The sequence below is a fragment of the Ptiloglossa arizonensis genome, chromosome 9 (assembly GCF_051014685.1).
Source record: "Ptiloglossa arizonensis isolate GNS036 chromosome 9, iyPtiAriz1_principal, whole genome shotgun sequence".
Taxonomy (NCBI): Eukaryota; Metazoa; Arthropoda; class Insecta; order Hymenoptera; family Colletidae; genus Ptiloglossa; species Ptiloglossa arizonensis.
In genome coordinates, this window is record NC_135056.1 from 22,937,419 (window position 1) to 22,960,136 (window position 22,718).

Sequence of the window (22,718 nt, forward strand, 5' to 3'; positions counted from 1 at the left end):
ATGCGCGTGCGCGTGCGCGAAAAAGCTAACCCATTTGGCAACTGTGCCGAGGTGGATACTCCTCACCGGCGGATTCTACGTATCTACCTACTTGGATACGTACGGTATAGTCTCCGGTAGTCACGGACAACGTTAGAACGTTTGCCGCCAACGATTCCAAAACTTGAGAGTTCGTTTGTATACTCGCAATATCGCTACGATACTACGATGCAACAAAAGTTTCGCGTTTGACGGTTAAAGTCGGGAAAGATTGCGCGGTAAAGAGTTAACATCGTCGATTTTCGAACAACCGTAGTAGACTTTCCCAATGGCGTGCTAACGAGGATCAATAATTGTGAATTTTACAAAATAAGTCCAAGGGACCTGTTATCGAATCTTAATTGTATTTCGCAAGAAAAATTTCACAATCACCGTACAAAAGGCATGATTTCTTTTTGCAACGTTGCACGATTTTTAATACTTTTATTGATACGTTGACTGATCGTATAATACTATTGCTCACATTTTAATGAAATTTTATAACACTGCAAGTACGGTATCTTCGAATTTCATTGGTCATTATGGGATAGCGATGTCAAAGAAGTTCGAAGTGGATGATCGCATCTAAAACGTCCACTATTCATTTTCCTCGGTGTTGATGGTCGATTCGATGTCTTTCTTCCAAATTAACATTTACAGGGTTTGCAGCCACACTGGCCGCCAGCTTTACAAGTACATTTGTCTGTAAAAGAAATTTATGACACACGTTCGGTAAAATGTTAAACAATACTCTTCCTTGAACGATACTTTTTTCTATAGCAGCGATTGTCCCCATTTTAAACGAGTGATTTCAATCGTCGATTACGTCTCAAAAAACGCGTTCGTGCTCGTGAACCACGTACGGAGAATTCGTTTACAACTCGGAGAAACCATCGTACAAGTCTGGACAAAAATTTCGTAAAACATCGAGTAACCTACAACGAGGTTTTAATTTTAATAACGTTAAAAGCCCCTCGTCGAGATATCGTAATTCCAACTGTTCGGATCGTACAGCGAACGAACGATCCGACGTTTACAACGATCACGGTTGGATGGTCGTTGCTCGGTTTACGAGGAAAAAAGTACACAGGGACGGTCGGAACGAAAGCCACCGCCTACATTCCTTCCGAGTAGTGTTCGCGTTTATTTGGAAAAAATTTTACGCCCAAGAAGAGACGCGTTACCGAGAGAAGCATAGTACCGTTACGAATGTCGACCAAATAAAAATGTAATCGCCTCGATTCATTTCGTGAAAATTAAAACACCAGTTTTAATTACCTCCGCATCCGGAACTACAACACTTGCAACCATCGCCGCATTTGCAGTCTTGGCACTTGTCTGTAACAAATTGACGAGTCGTTAACGTTTAGGAACGTTTCACAATATTACATAGGATAGAGTTTACGATGTTTAAAATAGTAAAAGTAACAACGCCGCAAACAGATTTATCGAGGAAATATAAATTATTCAATGAAAACCAAAGTTAAATCGATCAAACTCATCAATTAAGAGCACCGAGCAATTGGTGCAACGAGCTTGATGAATAAATTATTTCGTTGCATCCTGTTTAGACCAATAACTGTATGGCCCGTATATTATAGACGTTCCAAGAAGGTTCCGCGTCAACCGGCAATTTCCTCCTATCAAATGCCACATTCGATGATCAAACGCGCACAATTTCCGTAGAAATTTTACATCGTAATACTTTAAGTAGGACGATTCGCGAACAAATTAATTAGAAGAGAATTTTGAACCGTTTCGTCGAGAAAAACAAGAAACAAAGATACGCGATACAATTTTCCATAAACCGCTACTTTCAAAATAGATCATTTCAAATGCACGCAATTACTTTATAAACATTTTACAATTAACATTCAAACATTTAAATACGAAGAACCGTACACGCTAGAAACGTAGCTACGATAAAACCATAAAAACACAATTAAATCCAATAGAATTTAACGATTCGATAAAAAAAACTCAACGATTCGAAACCGTTAACGATTCGTTTAACGCATGGATATTCGATTTTCATTTACTCTTGCGAATTACACATTGCCTACGAGCATTAATTTTCTAAAAATTGATACTAGTTCTTACTTGAGCACTTATCGCATCTTGTTCCCGGCATTTTGATTTCCAGTTGATTACTTTGCTTCGACTTCCGTAAGAGCACGATTACTTGTCAGTTCAGTCGTGTTGCTTCGAATTTATCGATCATCTCCTACCACGACCTCTCTTATACCAACGCACCTGAACGGCGTGTGCAACCGGCAACGTAGTGCCATGCGCAAATCAGGGCCGTAGTCGTTCCGATGTAAACTAGATTCAAATGCTTTTTCTTTGTATTATACTCGTGTGTAAACTTGTACGCATACAGTTTAGAAAATTATACCAAAATCTATTATAAACGGAAGATCTCAAACAGATTGTTAAATACTCTTGCATAAATATCTTCCGTCGTATCTTTTATAATCGTTTATTTCTCAAATTTTATACCGGTTACAAACTGCCTACTTCTGTATACAAATTTTTATGGAACTTTTATAGCTGATTCTTGTAATTATACAATGGGGAAACGGCTCTGCAAATGAGTTATACGTCCCATATATTATGTCAAAAATGAAATAAATTAATAATTTTTTAATCTATCTTATACGTGACGTCTGGCACGAAATCCGTTTCAAATATTATTACTTACAATAGCTACGGAGTATGAAAGGAACGTTACGCCCCTGTACGACTGTAGCACGAACCCAATGGTGAACGTTGCACGTTACACAACAGTAGAAGATAAGAATATAAGATATTCCAATAGATGGCGCACGAATTCATTCCAGAAATTTCACACGTAAAAGTGGTACAATGACTCACGTTACAATTGATACGTCGACTGACTAGCTTTTTTTACTCCTTTTTCTAGAAAGTACACTCGAATCGCGTACCTTTACATTTGTCATTTCGCATGTTATATGTCGTGGGTTGTAAATTGTACATATTTTTTCAAAGGTACTTTTATTATAAAAGTAACTTTGATACGCATTGTGCGATGCAAAGTTAAATCAAATTTAATTTTTATTAAAAAATATCACTCTTTTCAAAATTTATATTTACTTCGATCAAAAGTATAAAATATTATTATCATTTACGATATCGGAACAATAATTATATATTTCTTTGTTTACGAATAAAATTTGTTTTACTAGCTGCCTGTTCAATATGTAAAGAATCGTCTTCTGGTTCGTAATTAATTTCCAATATTTCATTATTTGCCATTATTCCTCCATTCTTCTGTTTCTGAATTGAATTAGTTCTACCTGAAAACATTTTTTACACATGTATATCTGTACTGCAAAAATCGTACGCTACACGACCGTACGCGATAATACCTTGATGTCGGATAACCACCTTACTTTCTGCCGCTTGCAGTAATTTCTTTACACGAGTTCCTGACTTAGGAGTCCTAGTTTTCTTTATCTATTGAATATATCATGAATAAATAAACCATTTCCAAAATACAAAAGAGATTGCATCGAGTACATACCGTTTTAACTTGTAAAGGAAGTTTGTAAGAAACCTTGGGAAGTACAAAATCAGTTTGACGCGTACCGTTGGTCTCGGACGCTACAGATGTAATTATCTTTGAAAAACAAATACAAAATTTGTTTACAAATTCTTATTTTTAAGACAAATCCTGCGAAATTTATACGTACCTTTTGTTCGTATAATTGGTTACTTCCTAATTTTGGAGATAAATTTATCTTCAATGGTACCTTTCCTGGAGTTTTAGTTATGCACTTTGACGGTGTACTTTGCTTTGAATTCCTACTTGGAGATACTTTATCGTTTATTTTTACAGGTGTAAGTAGTAAACCATCTGTTTTAGCACGTACATTTTTTATAAGTTGCATATCCGTACCCCTTATGTACATACCAACTGGTGAAATTATATTATCGTAATTCAATCTACCCGGCCCTTTTTCGTGCAAACTCTCCAAAATATTTTTCTCCCTTGTATCTTTTATTGGACTGTCCATGGATGGAAAATATACTTTTTTCTTCTTATAAGGTTTGTTCGGCGGAGTTTTACCCGGCGAAAACAAAAGAGTTGCCTTTGAATACTTTGTTTTCTCTTTTGTTTCTTTCTTTCTATTTCTTGATACTGGTGACTTGTATATACAAGATTTTATATTCGGACTTGACTTATTTTTCACATCTCTTGACGACACGTTCTTGTTCTTAAATGTGACCTCAGGTATAGAAGAGTTCGACATCGCTGAATTAAAGAGAGGTTTTTGTTTTTCTAAATATGTTTGATAATCTTTACAAGACATCAGAGTTTTTATAAATTTAGTTTCGTCACAAGTCAACGAATTTGATTCATTCTCAGTAGCAAACATAAGAGACATCCTCAGCGACTTTTCGTCTTCCGTTACTTCGGTATCGGCATTGATTTCTTTAATGAGTCTTGCAGTATCGAGGCACCTTCTTCGTTTTTCAGCTATATCTTGTAAAAGTGTCTTTTCGAACTCATCTGGATCAAGTGTTACATAATTGTTTGTACATTTATTAGAATTTCTCACATTAATATCCGATTTTCTACCACCCTTTGCATGTTGTTTCTTAGAATAGAATACATCGTATTTCAAATTTGTCGATTCGCAATTTAACTCTGGTTGTAATTCAGCAGAACTTAATTCTTTTTTGTATCGCAGTTTTTTTATCAACGGACTTTGATATAAATGTTTATCCGATAAATTAGGAGTACTTAGGATTGTCTTTTCTGTATAAGACATATTAGAGACATTTAACAAAGCCATTTGTTGTTCACAAATATTTTCCATTTGAGTCATGCTTAACAAAGAAGGCACCGATATACTTCTTTGTAGCGGCTGAGAACATTCTTTCTCCTCGGGAAATAATCTTTTACATTGAGCTTCTAAACGTTCAAAAGACTCGGTACTAGATACATTTGATGAGAAATTAATTAAACGATCGGTGTATCCATCGGGACTATTCTTTGATAGTTTTCTGAAGAATCTTCTTTTAATTACATCTACGGCAGACAGAGGTATGGTTGATGGCACAGGTGTTGTACTCATTGGTGAATTTAATAACTTTTCACTTTTAGAAATTTTTAGTGGAACAGATGTATTACGTACAGGAGTGGTAAGTACCTGTTTTAAACACGGAGGTGTAGACATTAAGGACAAAGGCCATTCGGGAAAGGATTCGTCTTCAATGAATTTACACATTTTTCTAAATTCTGTTGTTAATCTGCTCAAATTTGTTGCAGATGTATTACATTTATCATCATCATTATTATTAATGACGGTCTCTTCGATAATAGTCAATAGCTTTTCAGTGAAGTTTTTCGGAGAATGCACATATTCGTTGGATAGACGTTTTAAAATTTGATCCTGTTGCGACGCTTCCCTCATTCGATTCAGTTCATTATCTAACGAATAGAGTATAGTTTCAAATTTTTTTACTTCGTCAGTTGCTCGCTTATGTTCACAGTTTGTACAAGGTGTATGTATATCTTTATCCGCGCAATCTGACATAGAACTAAGCTCTAATGGTGTTACATGTATATTTTCTTTCAATATAGGATCTGTATAAAATTGATTGGTACGTATGTTATAATTGGTATCCCTCTCTGACGCTTTGTTTACTATATTGCCGTCTAATTTTTTATGCAATTGTAATATTTCTTTTTTCGATGAAGTTGGGGTTAATTCATTTATCAGTGCTTTGGATACACCACTCTGTAACTGTTTATCTTTCATTACGCATTGAGGATTATCATTCTCCTTATTATCTTGAATTTTGTTGCACGAATGCACAAAATCAACGTTGCATTGAAGTTGATCGTGTAAGTTTTCACTTTTAAATAAATCAATACGTTTATTTAAATCTGGAACAACTGGAACAAATGTAACAGATGAAATGGATGCATCCGACACAAAAGAATCTCTTGTAGAGCTACTAGCTAAAATAGTGGAATGTTTACAACTGCGAGTGCGATTGTTAGCCGTATGTTTCCTTGTTTTAATTTCATCCAAACTGTCTTCAGAAATTGAACAATGCTTATAGGAATCTAACTCGGAGCTAGTATTGTATTCTGAAAAATAAATTGTTTGCCAAATAGGTAAATGCACTTTAATATCTCTTAGGTGAATAAAACACTTGTACATCATCTTTACTTACGAAAACCATGTAGCGTATTTGTAAAGTCATCAGCATATCTTCGGTGCCGATTCATTTTAATGCCCTATTAAAATTTCAATTACAATCGATCAAAATCGTGCACACAACCTTTTTCAGTCTCTTAAAAGTAGATATACTTGTAGCGTCTGTTGGATACGTTGTAGCCGCTACCATTAATGTATTTTGAATTATCAGTGCACCCAACGTACGCATATAGTGACACTAAAAGCTTCTTCTTCTCTTAGTAAATAATCTTCACGTTAGGTTGGCAAATAAAAAGTTGCTAACACGAGTTCAATTGTTACTTTTAACGTCCATAACTGTTTATAGTTTTAGAATTGTTCAATTTAAAGTAACGTATTAAAAACATCGTGTAATATTTTGTATTTGTATTATTAACGAAGTTCTTAAAAGTGCCTGTGAAAGGAAAGACACAACATCAGAAACCGATTTTTAATTTATTACATAGTTGGCGAATAGACTGTGTTATTTGTAGTTTGCATATACGATTTCAAACAATTTTTACGTATGATTTTTATTTCTTTCCAGTTTTCTCGTTTTACATGTTTACATTAATGTTGCCCCGTTTTTACGTACGTTAAAGTATAATAATCTTTATGAGTTTTAATCAACAATTAGTAACCAATCCCTGTAAACTTAACACGTACGATACAAAATGTTTAAAATTCATAAATGATGCGTTAAAGGAAACGTCAGAGAGTTTTGAAAAGGAACAAAAATGTATGCATTTTACAATGCTTTGTAATTATACGACAATTTTTCATGCAACCGTTAACAATTTTAGTGTCGGACAAAGTGTTATTGAACCTGTACAATATATTCGGCGGTGTATTTGAAAGGGCTTTAGAGCTGTACGAACAAGCACGGATAACTCATATTTTTCCATCCGAAACTACTGTTGCTGCATCTCATAATGAAAGAAACAATGCTAGATATTTAGTACAAGTTAAAGGATTTTCAGGATCAATATACACATTTTTTCCTGATATAAATTATTGCATTTGTACTTCTTTCAGGTAGAAGATTATAAAATTTCTTTTATCAATTATTAAATAAAAATCTTACAGGATACAACTAATAATTAATCTTACAGATGTCAAGTAATAAATGAAAGATCATTATTTACCTGCAAACATGTTTTAGCAGCTTGGCTCGCAACTGTTACCAAATACAAATTATTGTATCGATACGTAACAGAAAAACAGTTCCAAAACTTGTTATTATACCAAGTCTCGTACGAACAACATGTATTCTGATACAGAAAGTTATATGTTGGTTGCAAAATTAGCAAACCTTAAAACTACAGTACAGTTATTAAAAGCAATTAATTTCAAAGAGGTATCGTAATATCGAACATTACAACTTTGCACAGAAATTGAATATACGTATGTAGCTTAGAAAGCCTTGTATCCTATTTAGAGCGCAACTTGTTTTGCAACCGAGAATGGTTTGAAAGTAACGGTTGAAGATTCAAAATGTATGCAAGCTAGCATTTATATTCCATCTTACGTGTTTCAAGAATTTAAGCTGAAAGAGGATGTAATTTTTTGTATAAACTTGAACGTATTAGTAGAGTGTCTTTGTATGTTTTGGAGTAATATAAATTCTCAAGGGAGCTCTGTGGCGTTGCAGCTTTTTTATAAAGTATATATATATATATATATATATATATCTTCTTTTAAAACTTTACAGATACAATTAAATACTAAAAATGAACAATTTTAACAATAGGGTGCTGGTCATCCGGTCACGGTCCTTATAGAAGAAGATGGCATTATAACAGACTGTTCTTTAAAAACTCAAGACCCTGACGAATTATTGGACTTTCACCTTGAACCAGAAAATGTTTTAAATAAAGTAGTATTACAAACGGAATTGTTGAAAGATATTTTGTCCGAACTTGATCCAACTAGTAACATAATCGAGGTAGAACACGTTTTTACATTTACATATTCATAGCTTCATGGTTCTGCACTTTTATAATTCTATTACAGTTACTTCTATCTCCTTCTGCCCCTTTTTTTCGAATTAGTACAGCTGGTTTAGCTGGAGTTTGTCACGTCGAGCTACCGCACGACGGTGATTTAATAGATAATTTTCAGTGCAACTCAACTGCTACGTCTTGTTACAAGTTGTTACATATTAAGCCAGCTATGAAGGCATTATTATACGCGAATAAAGTTTCGTTGAGAACCGATACATGTGGACTGTTATGTTTTCAGTATATGGTTAAAACCGACGAGGGTCATACTTGTTACATAGAGTATTACGTAAGAGTTAATTTACTTTTATATTTTATTCGTATTACTAGAAAACGCACGAAAATAGTGCCTAAAAGCCATGAAAGTATTGTTTCAGATTTCACCTGTGACAGACCCAGACGAATAATTCCATTTTAAATCGTGAAGTGGTATTATAGGATTATAAATAATTGGAGAACAAATTTGAGGCTTTCTTGCAATCTAAATCAATGTGTTAAAATCTTGTATTAACAGTACTTATATATTTGTACCAGTTTTTTATTTATTAAACACTCGTTCGTGTGAAAGCAACAATTTGAATTACATTCAAACAAGCGTACAAAATATATAAACTATCAAAACTCTCGAAACATGATATAATAATGCTTGACGTATATACGAATTACATGTATTCGAAGTATTGTGCGCATATATTTTCACTTTGAAATCATAGCAGCAACATTTATACGTTTGTACGCATATCCTCTGCTTCGTTTACATTTATCAAAACAATGTAAAATTCTTAGACTTGCAAGAATAATTTTCAACACTGTCAATCAATCGTTGACCTGAGAAATATTAATTTCCTCGGATAGCGATACTTTTATTTTTCGACTTTATATACTCTTGTGCATATTATATCGTCGACTTTCATGATCTGCAACACGAAAAAATGATCCATATTATTCTCATAAAAAAAGAAAAAAGAAACGTATATTTTATATAAAATATCTGTAACTGTTTTCGTTACGGAACCCTACGTATACAATTTGTTTTCAACTGTTTCTCAAGGCTTTGAAACAATTGATTATCATTAACTCCATTATTGAACTTATTAAATGGCTCGGGTCACGAATACGAGAGGCACGTGGTAATTGGCGGACCTTTTGACCAATGATAAAGGCATTGCTACTATTATCATTAGACGTTCGCCCCGTTATCCGTCCTTGTGTCGTTCAACCCTTCGGAACTGCTTCCATTGCACGAAATGTAACTCAATTGAACCGTTAAACTTATAATTCTTTAATGATCCCTCACGGTGCGAGATTACGTAATTGATTATCGGGGTGATTTTTATTAGATTTAACGATTACCGTCGAATCAAGAAGATAACGAACGAAACGACACAGTACAAAGGTTGACGATAAACGTTTTATGCGTTGGTTCCAACGATTATCTTCTTTTGTTTACTCTTCTTTTTAACCATACGTACCGCTTTCATTTCCGTTGGTGTGAATACTCTCTCGATTGTGGTTTGTTTGTCGCTCTTCTGTATTTGAACGAGTTTATTTTCTTCCAAAGTACAGATGCTCTTTACTTTCCTTCCATCCGGTGTTTCCTCATCGAACTCTTCGCCGAGCTTGAATTTTATTTCCGAGTTCTTAAACGGACTAGTCGTTTTCAGCGTGTAGAGCCCATTGTTCTCCGTTAATTCAACCACAGGACTCACGCTGCTACCCATTTTACGCGTCATCAAACCTACGCCTGAAAAAGAAAAGAAAAAAAAAAAACGGGACACAATTTAGAAATATACAGAATCGAAAGAACATTTTAATCTGACCGCCTTTAAACTGCTTTTTCTTGCTTCGAAGATTTTACTATTTTAAAACGTATTTAACATCCAAGACGAACCTTGTTCGATGTATACTTTACCTAAAGCTTTCATCAATTCGTCAAAGTTTTCGCTGGATTGCAGCTTGTAACGCTTTCCATAAAAGGCCGAGAGCATTTTGAACGATACAAAGTCGACGTGCAACCAACGAAAACGGAAAGCAAACTGAACATCGGTTCGACTATTATCGCACCTTATGTTGTAACTAATGTTATTGTTGAGTTCTTATCACCGATGCGCAGAAACGAGTTTCAATTTAATAAAAATAAAGTGAAATTAAAATATTGAAGTTTGAACTTTGCGATACCGTTTACGGTATCAAAATTTATTTTCAAAAAAATATATACATATACATATTGTATATGTATATGTGCGCGCGCACAACAATTTCTAGAGAAGGCTTTCAACAGTTAGCGTTATACTATCACAAATGTATTACGAATTCTACTACGATTAAACTTTTAAAAGTGATTGTAAACACGAACTTTGCAATGTCATCGCGATGAGTGTTTGCTTTCATAGATATACGCAACTTTCAATCTGTGTCTATTCGAAAAAGGAATAATTTATATTCCTTGGCTGAATCATTCAATAGTTTAACGCGTAGGCGACGTCGACCAACATGAACTTGCACTTTTATTTAATTTCCGGTAATCGTACCGGAACAACCGGTTGCAACATCGCGAGGATGCAAGAATGCTGCGTATACAGAGGTTGTATGGTTGTCGTCGGTTACAATTTAACGACAATTAATTCCATCTTGTCCGTCGATTGACTAGAAAAACGATAATTGCGTGCTTACATTTGTTTTAATTCTCTTACGAAATCGGTAGAAGCAAAGTATGTACTTTTTTGACCGAACGTCAACTTTAACGGTCAAGAGAAATGAATATCGAGTTACGGAGTATAAAATATCTCGGTAAGAATTTTTTGCGATAACACGAAGTATAACAGAATGCGAAGGCTAAGCAGATTTCTAGTTGCTGTTAGCGCCAACTGAGTACCAACTAACTGGCAACAGTACTGTTAGCTCGGAGGATCATAATTTATTCTCTAATCTGGAGCTAAAGGATTTTTAACTCCAACCTATTGAACGAGCAAAAAATAATAATATCCTTCGAAATCGATCGAGCGAGACGTTAGTCGAGTGAACTTTGTGGTTCGTAACGAAAAGAAGATTAGCTATTCAACGGTGAGTTAGATCTATGGTCCATGCATTCGTTCGCATAACTTTCAAAGAAGAGTTTATCAGAGAAATGGGAAAAACAATCGTGAAAAAATTCAAACTTCAGAAATCACACGAATTAGAATCGACCGATCGAAAACAAAAGAAATACACGCACGCATATAGTACGTAGAAAACCTGTGATTCCCTGTACAAACGGTGGAGAATAAATGGTTCGTATGGTCCGGTAACTGTGTGTTTTTTGGATGCAGATTACACGTTCAACCTAAACGACGAATGTATAAATAATAATTACGTGCTGGTATTACATTAAGAATTGTAGGGAATTAAAATTGTAGACAAAATGAAAAGATTGCAAAAAAAAGTCGATTACAATTTACAATGTGAATTTACGAGGAAAAAAAATTGTTTTAATAATCATGGATGCATAAACGAATCGTCTAATGAATATTCACTGTTTTCTTCATTTTTTTTCTTTTTTTTTTTTTTTTTTTTTTTTTTAATATATGTACGTCAATAGTTATTTCTATAATTGTACATACCGTAAAACGATTTATAGTTCAACAGTTCATACGATAAACTATCGAGTCACATCGGAATAAATATGTGTTTACCTTTTCATTGGTAAAAAGATTCGTTTCGAGTACATAAAATTTCCTTTAACGTCGTTTCTGTGTTAATCTCAAATGACAAACGAAACGTATCCATTTCATGTACGGATCCGTAAACGATGCTGCGTAATCCCGGTCTTTGTACAGTACGCGTAACCGTACAAAACTTGATTGGTTAAATTTACGAAAGCTCGTTCGTTTCTTTTTTATGGATTTCATCGACAAATAAAGTTTACATTTATAATTGTACGTCTTGTTTCGTGGAGGCTTTTTACCGGCCAAAGCGGCCAATGTATTTTTATTAAGTCAATTCCATAAGTACCATACATTGACGCGATTCGACTGACAATTGCGATTTATTAATCTTGTCGGTAAATTAATTCAAGTGCTAAATTGGAGTACAATCGTACTCTGTCTGTGGCACATGGCGGGAATTAAGCGTGAGGTCAGGTCGTTGCACAGCCACGGGAGCATAGTTCAACGTATTAAAATTGATTTATCTTATTTATCATTACAATACGCTCCTCTAATTCCGAGACCGTCCTCTTTCGTAACCAAATTGAATTTTCCGGTAACAGTAACACCACTTTCGGAATATTAATCGGGTCTCGCAACTCCCGATTGCGCGTTGCCGAAACCGAAAGTTGTATCAATTGTATCATTTATTTCGATCTGTTTTCTTTTCTCTCGTTAATCGATATCGATACGCGTATAAATATTGAATACGTTACATCGTAGATTCGACCGGTTCGACCGATAAAACGAATTGTTTGCCGTTAGAAGCGTCAATTTGTAAACGAACCGTATTCATTGTACGCCGATAAAAAGTCTACGTAACCTCGATAAGCACCACATTCGGAACTGGTTACGGTGTAAACGACCGATTACGATGGAAATATCCGAGAGCAGACGACAAACAGACAAGATGTTGTTCGATAACTTGGCGCGCAATAATTTTTGTAAATATTCCGTTGTAATCGTGAAATATTCCATTATTCCATGGTATACGCGCGGCATTTACGGTAAACCGAGGATAACGACATTCGATAACGTAATCTGTCGTGTTAAATTCGTGGAACGATACATACTGCCTCGTCGGAGGAATTCAATACTAGAACGCGACGTTAATTTGGACTCGGGGAACGTGCTGTCGTTGGAACGCGATCGGATAATGTTCTATCGATTCATACGTACCGAGTGCCTTCATGAATTCGTCGAAATTCTCGCTGCTGAACAGCTTGTACCTCTTTCCAAGAAATTGTTCGGCCGGCATGACGATCGATCGAAATGTCTGGACTCGGGCACGTGACTGAGAATATAGGTCTAAAGGACGATCGTCTAAGGTAAGAGAGAGAAACAAGTGCGATAGACCGATGCTCACTGACTCGTCGCCGGCTCTGGACTGACTAGGATCTGGGAGGACGAAGAACGTTAAAGGTAAGGTCTGTACATTCGGAACCAACTACACGCCCTCTCCTCTTTGTCCGTCCCGCCCATCGGCTGGTTGCTTCGTCTCTCTCCTTCGCGTGCACTCCCTTTTCGTCTATCCTACTTTCAACCTCTCTTACTCGTTCGACTTTCCTCTCGCTCCGTTCATCTTGCGCTCGAAAATGTCCTTCTCTTTTTGGCCGTTTCCATCGCGCGTTTGGCCGATGCCCCTACCGGAACATTCGCAGCTGCAACGCAAAGTCGATGCTTGTTGCTCTTTGCAATCTTTTCTCTCTTTATAAATGTCACCATTAAATTGTTTATGCCTTTCTTGTATTGCCCGTTGCTTCGTTCGTTCAAAGGTGTTGCTTCCTTCCGGTGGCTGCTAACAGAATTATCGAATATACCTCCAAACAGCTTACGATGTACCTATTGTACAAATTGGCTATACATCGTTGCAACGAGCACGAACCACGATACATAGACATTGAATACTCATCTCTTTACCCGTTTATTCGCAGAATGTCCTTCTTTCGAATATTTCCAACGAAAACCACATTCTTTACGGTTCAAATATTCGAATTGTTTCCAACTGTCATTGGCGCGTAATTATTTAACCGCTCGACAAGATTACTCTATGCGATTAATTGTGTTCAATTATTCAACGGTTGAACCTGTGCGAAACCTCGGGTCATGCGCAAGTACTCATCGAAATATGTACGTACGTATGTACGTATGTACGTATGTACGTATGTACATACATATGTACATCGATACTCGCTGGTTATTGGACGGTGAAGATCTGCGCGCGACGCGTCGCCAATCACGATACTTCGCAAATAAATTATGAATGCGATTATTTACGATGGCGTTCAAATACGTCGAAACGATTATTATATCTACACTTATGAGGCAAAAAATTGCAACAAGATGTATCGGTTATTTATCTCACGATGTATCGATTACATAGGTCGTCTTACCACGCGCGAAGAGTCACATTTTCCGCACGAAACGGCAGCTGCTTCGGTCGCTACGAGGACGTCACTTGGAACGATCGGTAGCGATTACGGTGTCGATTTTCAATGTCGGTTGCAACACGTGAACCGTCTTTGTAAAATTTCTTTCGTCTCGCTGCTGTTTCAATCGTTCCACGAGGCTTACCCAGATCAGGAGTAAACTAAACAATCGGTACGGCGATCAATTGGCGTCGATTTCACTGGATTTGCGAAAACCCGAACCCGGTTCCGGCATGGTCGATAACAGCGCGGTAGAAACTCCGTCGACGTGGCCGCGACGTATCCGCGTCCATTCCCGGTGAGCACGGTGTCCACGACCACGTAGCAACGCGCCGTTTGTGTACGTCATCGCGCACATCTGGCAACGTTGAACGCTACGCGAAATCCGCATCCATTACGCGAGAACGGAATCCGTGCATATGGCGGATCGCGTCTCGCGTCTCGCGTCTCGCGTCTCACCGCGTGGTATAAACGACGATCGGTTTCGAGAGATTCGAGGGTTTGCGATCGCGCGCACTCTCGATCGTGTTCTTTTAACCGTTTACTTTCGTTTCTAATTTCTCGCGTCTATCTCTCCAGCGGACGGCTCTCGATGTTCGCGATTACGATCGCGTCGTAGTTTTCGCTGTACGGGGAACTCGCGTGATCGCGTGATCGCGTGATCGCGTAATCGCGTAATCGTGTAATCGCGTAATCGCGTAATCGCGTAATCGCGTAATCGCATTCGAATTTACATTAGTGGATCGGTCGATCTATTTATAGAGGTAGCGATACACGAGGGGGGATTCTTCGGGCGGGAATATCGGGATACCTCCTACAACCGGTTCGCAGCGATCCACCGGTTTCTCGCACGCGTTATTATAAATCCGGTGCGGTCGATGCGCGTTGGTAGGATCGCATTGGAAATGCGGCGACGAGACGACGGGGCGACGAGACGACGAGGCGACAAGCTGGTGAGCGATCCGGTGAGCGATCCGGTGAACGAGCCGGTGAGCCAACGAGCGACGCTTCGCACACAAGCACGCAACGCGGGAAAGGAGGCGATCGCGGGTTCCGTCGCCTTTCAGCTCTCGCCGGTAGATTTGGCAACGCTGCGGCATAGCAGCGGCATAGATTCCGCTCCGCAACCGCAACCGCACGCCAGCCTAGCGCCATGATGCCAAACCAAGCTGGCCGTGCAACGGTTTCTCCGCAGTGACGCGCAAGCTGCCGGCGACGGCGTAGCTAACATATACACCAGAATCGCCTGCGGGAGACACGTTTCCGTCCAAAATTCTTTTGCCATTCGTTCGAACGGTTCTCGATTTTCGCGGTTGGTCTCGATTAATCGATTTCGCGATTCATTGACCGCGAATATCGCTCGGCTTGTGCCGTCTACACGGTCGAGAATCAATCCAATTCGATAATCCCGTATCTCTTTCGAGTGGTCGAGGAACAATCGCCACGTTTCTGGTCGAAACTCACCACCCCCCTTATACGTACGCCGCGGTATCGTTAACCGAAAGCCCGAATTCTCTCTCGTTCGTCGCGTGTTTTGCCAGATACACTCTCGGTAGAACGAGAAAATAAAGAAAAAGTATATCGGGGAGAGACGGACGAGAAACCCCGAGGGTTGTCGGTTGTGGCGGTCTTGTTAGAATCGATTCGGCATGTTCGATACGGAAAAATTTATCGAGGAAATAGAGAAACGACCGGCAATTTACGATGTGAATCGTAGCGAGTACAACGACCGTAACGCCAAGATGACCGCGTGGGACGAGGTCTGCCAGGTGATGGTACCGAATTGGGCGCGCTTGACGGACGAGGAGAGAAACGTAGAAGGTATTACAGCCTCTTGCGATCGATCGATCCGGATTCCTCCACTTGCACTTGCTCGACCCTGGCACCGCTCGCGACGACCGTACCCGCAGTCCTTTAAAATTAGTATTGCAATTTTTTCGTCGCGCGGTTATGAAACCGACGCGATTCTCGCTTACGTAATCCTCGAGTGGAAAACGAGATCGATACCTCGGAGATTTTAGATAATTCGCCAACTCGAAATACCTTTCTTTCGATTCGGCTCGGAGATGGAAGAAATAACGTTTTACCTTCGATTAATTTACGTAGGGAATCGATCGTATCGAACCGTCGGTAATCTCGCTCGAGCGCGCATCGATCTTGAACGGGTATACTCGAATGTACTGTGTCTATGATTTCCAGAGAAAAATTTACGAGGAAAGTGGAGAAACATTCGCGACTATTTCATGAAGGAGCTCAAGCTTCAGAAGTCGCAGAAATTGGGACCAGCTGGTCGGAAACGAAAGAAATACATGTATTTCGATCAGCTGTTGTTCCTTATGCCAACGGTGGAGAATAAACGGTTGGTATAGTCGAGTAACCGTGTTGTTCGATGGTACATCGTTTTCCCGAACGATGAACGCGCAAACAAACGGTCCTATATCGGTACAACTATACGTTACAGAAGCGTCGGAGTGACGTTAAGTAATTGCAAATCCGAGGAAAGCGAGGGCGAAGTTGATAATCCGGTGATCGAGGAATACGACGTACCATTGGCCCACGCCGCTCCTACCATTACGACGGGCAGGGAGTATCTTCAACCGGGCGCATCCTATAAAATGTGTCCCCGTTATCCGAAGCAGCTTTGCGAGACGTCGTTCACGTCCTTCGATAACGAAATTCACGATATGCTGTCCTCGCACAGCAGCCAACGCGTTGCTTACGACGAGGACGATTACGACAAAATGTTTCTGCTCTCCTTATTGCCGATCATTCGACAAGTACCGGAAGAGAAGAAACTGGACGTGAGGATACAGATGCAACAAGTTTTGGCCCTGGCGCTACGTCCTCCGGACAATAATCAATGATAATTTCCTCGCGTCGATGCGAGATCGATCGCGATTCGTAAAGTCGAGCGCCAGAGACCTGGATACGTAAGTATGTTCCACCCATCCACCCATCCACCCACCGACCGAACCGCGTTACACGCTGCGATACAATTACATCGATTCCGTGAATCCTGCACGACTCAACGTAATTTTCGACTTTGAATTTTCACACAGAGCGTAACGGTGCACGCACGCTCCCTCGTAGCTACACGAGTCATTTAACATCGGCTACGTTGCGGTTCCGTTGATTTTGATAATTGCCCGATGATATCGCGAATCGTGGATCGTTCGTATCGCCGATACGGTGCTGCGATTATCTTTAGGAACGTTCGAAACGTAGCTTTCCGTGAAAGAGCACCACTTACGGTAAACACTTCGAGTACCTATACCTGTGATATAATATTATGCGAGGAAACTTGTTTCGACAAATGCAGAAATAGAAATATTATTGCGTCGGCGCAACGCGACGACGATTTTACTGTATCGGTACCGTGCGAAACGCGGTACAGTTTTTCGCGCGCGAAACGACACACCATATGTATTTTCGTAATTTCAAATAAACGTCGCTAACATTTTCTCGATATTCTCCCGACACGGGCAAACGTGGAACGAACAAACCCGTAAGAAGATAACTCGTTACTCGTAGTCGATACAGGGTTCGTTTGCGTTCGGGGAAGCGCGAGTAGGTGGCGGCACTTGTACCGCGCTCTCGAAGTCTCTCTTCGCGTTCCGTACGAATAAAACGAAATACCTATGCGAGTACGCTACGTACTTAATTTAGAAACCGAATCGATTTTAATACTCGATGCGACAACAAATTGTAACGTTCGTCGTTGAACGAATTTAGCCGATTCGAAATTTCAACCCTCCACTTGTATCCACTTACTTGTTTCTCACCGTTCGATTGTTCGTTACTTTCAAATAAAACGATTGCAACATCGAATATAATATCATTTTATCGTTACCAACGCTGTGCGAATCACTTGACGTTCCTCGACGAATAATTCGAGGCAAATTTTACGGTTAAAATCCAGTTTTTCGCGAAAAAAGGGAAAGCACCGGGAAGCCGATTATTCCTCGAGAAACTCGACGGCGACGCAAACGATCTTAAGATCGTTTGCATCTCGATACGGCAAGGAGACCTTTCAGGTATCATCGCTTTAGAAAAACGTAAAATTTCATCGAAAATTACAGGGCCTACTTCGGTGCGTGCGGTCGACTGCCGGTAATCGGCAGCTTGAACTCGACGCGTATACCATTGCGTATAATGTACGAATAAAGAACAGGACAAACTACCTGTACATTTATTTTTTACCTACCCCGACGTCGCGTTCCTTGCTTCATTCGTATCGGACGCGAACCAGAATTAATTATCTACTCTCGTATCCTCTGTACGCGACACTCTTTCGTAGCCGAGCGTAAAACGGGATTCTCGTGGCACATCTAATTACAATGAACAACGATCGAACGAGTTTTTATTCGTTGCCTCGATTTCGCGAGGAGCAAAGGAAGCGTAGAATCCAAACATCGATTTATTTCGCTGTCTATGAGATTACCGCTCGCTGTAACGTTCACTGGGCGGAGATAAACGAAATTTTGTTCAGAGCCATTATAACGAAACGCACCGGGCAAATTGAATTTTGATTCGAACCGAGTTACCCGGATTGCTCGTTCAGCGAAACACCGAAACGGAGTGGCATCGCGACACGAGAAATTCTCGCACTTGTACTACCTGTCCGCTCGCGTTTAAATTTAAATGCTCGTTATCGACTTTTCGACTTTCGCGTAGATCGCGAGGATCGCGTTACATTGTTTATCGCAACACTCGAGCGATCCAGTTTCGCGAAAAAATAAAAAATACGAGAAATCCGCAAGAAATTCCATTCGCGCGCGACGTTTCCTTTTTCATCGGCACGACCGAACGTCGAAACAACGAGGTTGCATCGTTTCCGCGCACCATTGTCTCGTTTTTTCGTAAAATATTTGATCGTCAAAGTGAACGAAACAATGGACGAAACAAAAAGGATACCGCGATATCTTTCGGAGCGCGATCCGATCCTCTCGAACGTATAATATAATTCGATGATAAATAACCGTTGTCGTTTATAATCCGTCTAATTAATTTCGATCTTCGTATAAAAATGTGACGGTAATTCAACGATTTCTCGAACGTTTCGGTTTCGATGATCGAACAAAGGTCTCGCGTATCGGTGGCGGTAATCGGCAACCGAGCTCGAACGTCGAGCACGTAAACATGCAAGGGTTGCCAGCAACTAGTGGCGTTCGTTGAAACTCTACCCTCGGCGAACCCTCCTTTCCCTCCTTTCCCCCCTTTCCCTCCTCTCCGTCCTCTCCGTCCTCTCCCTCCTCTCCCTCCTCTCCCTCCTCTCCCTCCCTTTCCCTGCTTTCCCTCCTTTCCCTCCTTTCCCTCCTTACCCTTCTATTCACTCCCTCCCTCGATAGACACTCTACCCTCTCCCCGGGTCTCACGATCTCCACGTATCAACCCCTACCTCGTGACCGCTTCTCTCACCCCTCCTCGCGCGTTGTCTCTATTCCCCCTTCGACACGCGCGGCTTTCTCTCGCGCGCGCGTTCTTCTGCCTCTGGAGCAACTCGCAGCATCCATCGGCCCGCTCCGGACTTCAGTCCATGTCGAGAACGCGGCATCGCCGGAACCCTAAGGACCCTTCGACAGCCACCGATTCTTGGATCTCGCGGTATCGAGACAAAGCTGTTCGTTGAAAAAAAATAAAAATATATATACATATATATACACGCACGCACGCACGCACGCACGCACGCACGCACGCACGCACGCACGCACGCACACGCACACACGCGCGCACACGCGTACACAGGCACACACGCACACACGCACACACGCACACACGCACGCGCGCGCGCATAGATATATAGATACGTAAAAATATACATGTTGCGTATAAGAGGAACGGGCGCGCTCGGTCCGATCTATCCTCGGTGTAAACGATTTTCGAAATAAACGATATCAAAGAACAGAGACACTGAGATCGTCGCTCGTCGGCGTTGTCCCGTTGGACTCGATGGTATCCGTTGACCGTACCTGAACTCCGATCCTCGTTCTTCGCCAGAGAATACACGATACCAGCGGACAAATAATTTCGACGGTCTCTCCGAGCGTCGTGATCAATTCGCGTCGACGAGACGAGAACGAGATCCTCGACTCTATCGAATTCGTTTGTTATTCCGGCAGAGTTCGTGCCCCTGGAGGATACGCGATCAGCAGCCCCGCGGTGTAACGGATGTCTTAAGGGGTTTTGCCGGAATAAAATTGGGTAATCGCGTTCGTTGCGGATAGGAGGAACGCGCGCGAAGCGTGATCGTTGAGGGAGCGAGAGCAGAAAGGGCAGAAAAGCCACGAGGGCCCGCGGGGAGACTGAAGAAGAGGGATTTCCCGCGGGACTGCCGGGGGTTGTTGCCCAGCCCCGGAGAAGCGGACATCGGGCCCGGATGTTCGCAAGAACGAGACGCCGGAAACGCTGCCACGTTGGAAGGGAAAATATTGACGGCCGTCAACAAGTTCCTTACGACATCCCCTTTGGTTAACAAAGTCAAGTTACTGATGGTAAGTAGCTTTTTCCTCCGTCCTTCCTTTTTTTCGGTTCTCGTTTCCGATCTGGCACGTTCGCGGTCGCGCGCCGTTCTATCGCGTTATCCGGGTAGACGAGAAATTTCTTCGTTGAATCGTTTCGCGGAACGGTCGAACGATTCGAACGAGCTTACGAGAAACGATAAACGCAGAAACGTCGAATCGCTGTAACACGCCTCGCGTGCTTTTCCCTACGTTTCGTTACGTTCGGCAACCTGTTAGAAAGAAAAAATCGTCGAGAGATTTTGCCAAAAAAAGGGAAGACGACAACAGGGGCGCGAGCGATAGAGCGTACAGTTTCGCGACGCGGATATCTTTTCGTCGGGAAGAAAGCCCGTACTTTGGTTTTATCCGCCCGCGAATTTTGTCGGTTCTCGCGGGCGATAAAACGGTGGTCTTGTGCAAGCGTAACGATCCGTGGAGACCCTCGACTCGTTTTTCCGATCCGAGAATACGGTTGAAACAGCTCCTTTAATTGCGCCGAATTACCCAACTCCACGATCGTTCGCACTCCGTAGCGTCTTCCTCTTCCGTGAACGCGTTCAACCTCGCGCTATCCTTCCTTTTATATTTCGCGTGCAGCTATCGCAGCTTCGTCGCAAAAACGGTGCATCGTGGAATGCACGAGTGCCCGAGCCTTTGCGAGCGATTCTCGTTGACTCCCGCGAAGAATCGCTGGTCCGCGATCTCCGCTGAAAACGGCCAGTTGCTGGAAAAAGTGATCCGAGAACGGGGGAATTTGGTGTTCCGACAGAAAATGCATCTATATTGTATCGAGTGTACGCGGTCCGGAATAGGGTAAAGCGAATCGATGTTGCGCACGTCCGTGAACGTTCTTTTACGTGCACGTCACTCTTTGCTCCGAATTACGAGAGGAGACATTAACGATGCATTGGCGTTTTCCTTATTTTAACTTTCGAACGCGAAGTGTGCGCGCTCATTACCGGTTCCGAGTAAATACTCGGTTCGTATTACGGTGAAATTCCATAGAACTTACCGGCGGTATGCAGTAACTATGACTACGATTGGAACGATCAAAGGGACATACCGGATAGTTTCGTGCCGCGATTGAAACGCAGAAACGGATATACCCAACAACGCGCAGGACGCTGTTCGAGTTTTATTCCTATTAGCTGTCGCGATCGCGGATCTTCGCGAATCGTCGCGAATCGTCGCAAATCTACGCAAACGGATAAATCGAATCTCGGGAATAAAGTTCTCCGTGAATGAAATTCCGTCCGAAAGTTTGTCTCGCGTTCTTATTTACGAGTCTCGGAAAATCGTCTCGTTGGTCGAAACGTCGACCGGACCGAAACACGTTCGAGCATCCTTCTTCTTCGGAACGAGTCTTCGTCGAACGAATCGTTGCACGAATCCTGTATCGGTTACCGCGTGCCTTTATCGTCGACGAATATTCGATGCACGAGAACTGGAAATTCCGAATACACGCGTCATCGTACGAGGAGACAAATGGGACGAAGCGATCGTCGAAAGAACGCACCGTTGGCCAACTTTTCGCTCGAATTCAATTGTAAGCGCGCGAGCACCGTTCGCGGAGCGCGCTAGATACGCGAGTTTTATCAGCGAGCGAACAGTCTATCGCGGTGCTTATCGCTGGCCCGCGACGAGGCGTTTTATCAGTTCGCGCAAACGAATCTACAGCAGAGTTTGGGATCGGCTGTTGACTTTACGTGGGAGACGAACATTGCGCGCTTTCGCTCGAAACGATATTCGTGTTTTATTTCCGCGAGCTAGGCGTTCGGTTTGCCTAAGTTTTTCCCCCGCCCTTTTATCGGACTACCGTGTACAACGAACGTTTACACCGTTCCGTAAAAATTATTCGAAAAGGGTCTCGTTTCCG

The 22,718-nt window shown here is 41.0% G+C and overlaps 7 protein-coding genes and 1 long non-coding RNA gene across 14 annotated transcripts in view; 5 read left to right on the forward strand and 3 right to left on the reverse strand.

Moving 5' to 3' along the window:
- Positions 1-362: 362 nt before the first annotated feature.
- On the reverse strand, positions 363-3,015 carry LOC143151687 (uncharacterized). The gene is made up of 5 exons (XR_012993405.1): positions 2,964-3,015; positions 2,720-2,761; positions 2,119-2,353; positions 1,297-1,356; positions 363-721 (listed from the first exon to the last, which is right to left on the reverse strand). It is a non-coding gene; the product is annotated as an uncharacterized LOC143151687 (long non-coding RNA).
- On the reverse strand, positions 2,939-6,574 carry LOC143150853 (uncharacterized). 2 transcript variants are annotated; one of them, XM_076319375.1, is made up of 5 exons: positions 6,229-6,574; positions 3,732-6,142; positions 3,563-3,658; positions 3,408-3,495; positions 2,939-3,335 (listed from the first exon to the last, which is right to left on the reverse strand). In XM_076319375.1, the coding sequence occupies exons 1-5, from the start codon at positions 6,281-6,283 to the stop codon at positions 3,184-3,186; spliced, it is 2,802 nt and encodes a 933-aa protein (XP_076175490.1). In that variant the 5' UTR covers positions 6,284-6,574; the 3' UTR covers positions 2,939-3,183. The 2 variants fall into 2 exon arrangements, with proteins under 2 accessions (XP_076175490.1, XP_076175491.1); XM_076319376.1 differs by having other exon boundaries at positions 3,179-3,335; positions 3,427-3,495.
- Positions 5,095-7,505, forward strand: LOC143150857 (zinc finger SWIM domain-containing protein 7-like). The gene is made up of 3 exons (XM_076319383.1): positions 5,095-6,969; positions 7,034-7,265; positions 7,343-7,505. The coding sequence occupies exons 1-3, from the start codon at positions 6,846-6,848 to the stop codon at positions 7,503-7,505; spliced, it is 519 nt and encodes a 172-aa protein (XP_076175498.1). The 5' UTR covers positions 5,095-6,845.
- LOC143150854 (cell cycle checkpoint protein RAD1) lies at positions 7,452-9,137 on the forward strand. 5 transcript variants are annotated; one of them, XM_076319379.1, is made up of 5 exons: positions 7,452-7,587; positions 7,669-7,893; positions 7,981-8,175; positions 8,244-8,519; positions 8,588-8,819. In XM_076319379.1, exons 1-5 carry the CDS (start codon positions 7,495-7,497, stop codon positions 8,591-8,593), a joined length of 795 nt encoding a protein of 264 aa, XP_076175494.1. In that variant the 5' UTR covers positions 7,452-7,494; the 3' UTR covers positions 8,594-8,819. The 5 variants fall into 5 exon arrangements, with proteins under 5 accessions (XP_076175494.1, XP_076175493.1, XP_076175492.1 ...); XM_076319378.1 differs by having other exon boundaries at positions 8,608-8,819; XM_076319377.1 differs by having other exon boundaries at positions 8,244-8,820.
- On the reverse strand, positions 8,731-13,346 carry Fabp (fatty acid binding protein). 2 transcript variants are annotated; one of them, XM_076319385.1, is made up of 3 exons: positions 13,093-13,346; positions 9,703-9,974; positions 8,731-9,147 (listed from the first exon to the last, which is right to left on the reverse strand). In XM_076319385.1, exons 1-3 carry the CDS (start codon positions 13,169-13,171, stop codon positions 9,094-9,096), a joined length of 405 nt encoding a protein of 134 aa, XP_076175500.1. In that variant the 5' UTR covers positions 13,172-13,346; the 3' UTR covers positions 8,731-9,093. The 2 variants fall into 2 exon arrangements, with proteins under 2 accessions (XP_076175500.1, XP_076175501.1); XM_076319386.1 differs by lacking the exon at positions 13,093-13,346 and adding an exon at positions 10,143-13,086.
- A 2,217-nt stretch (positions 13,347-15,563) lies between these two features.
- On the forward strand, positions 15,564-18,516 carry LOC143150856 (uncharacterized). Its single transcript, XM_076319382.1, has 3 exons — positions 15,564-16,163; positions 16,542-16,701; positions 16,804-18,516. Exons 1-3 carry the CDS (start codon positions 15,992-15,994, stop codon positions 17,204-17,206), a joined length of 735 nt encoding a protein of 244 aa, XP_076175497.1. The 5' UTR covers positions 15,564-15,991; the 3' UTR covers positions 17,207-18,516.
- A 965-nt stretch (positions 18,517-19,481) lies between these two features.
- Positions 19,482-20,700, forward strand: LOC143151688 (uncharacterized). The gene is made up of 3 exons (XM_076321039.1): positions 19,482-19,512; positions 19,691-19,962; positions 20,462-20,700. The coding sequence occupies exons 1-3, from the start codon at positions 19,482-19,484 to the stop codon at positions 20,564-20,566; spliced, it is 408 nt and encodes a 135-aa protein (XP_076177154.1). The 3' UTR covers positions 20,567-20,700.
- LOC143151384 (uncharacterized) overlaps positions 20,699-22,718 on the forward strand; it is a 35,968-nt gene continuing 33,948 nt past the window's right edge. The window contains exon 1 of the mRNA XM_076320466.1: positions 20,699-20,833. Within this exon, the coding sequence (XP_076176581.1) occupies positions 20,831-20,833 (3 nt within the window). The 5' untranslated portion in view covers positions 20,699-20,830. The remainder of the gene's footprint in view (positions 20,834-22,718) is intronic.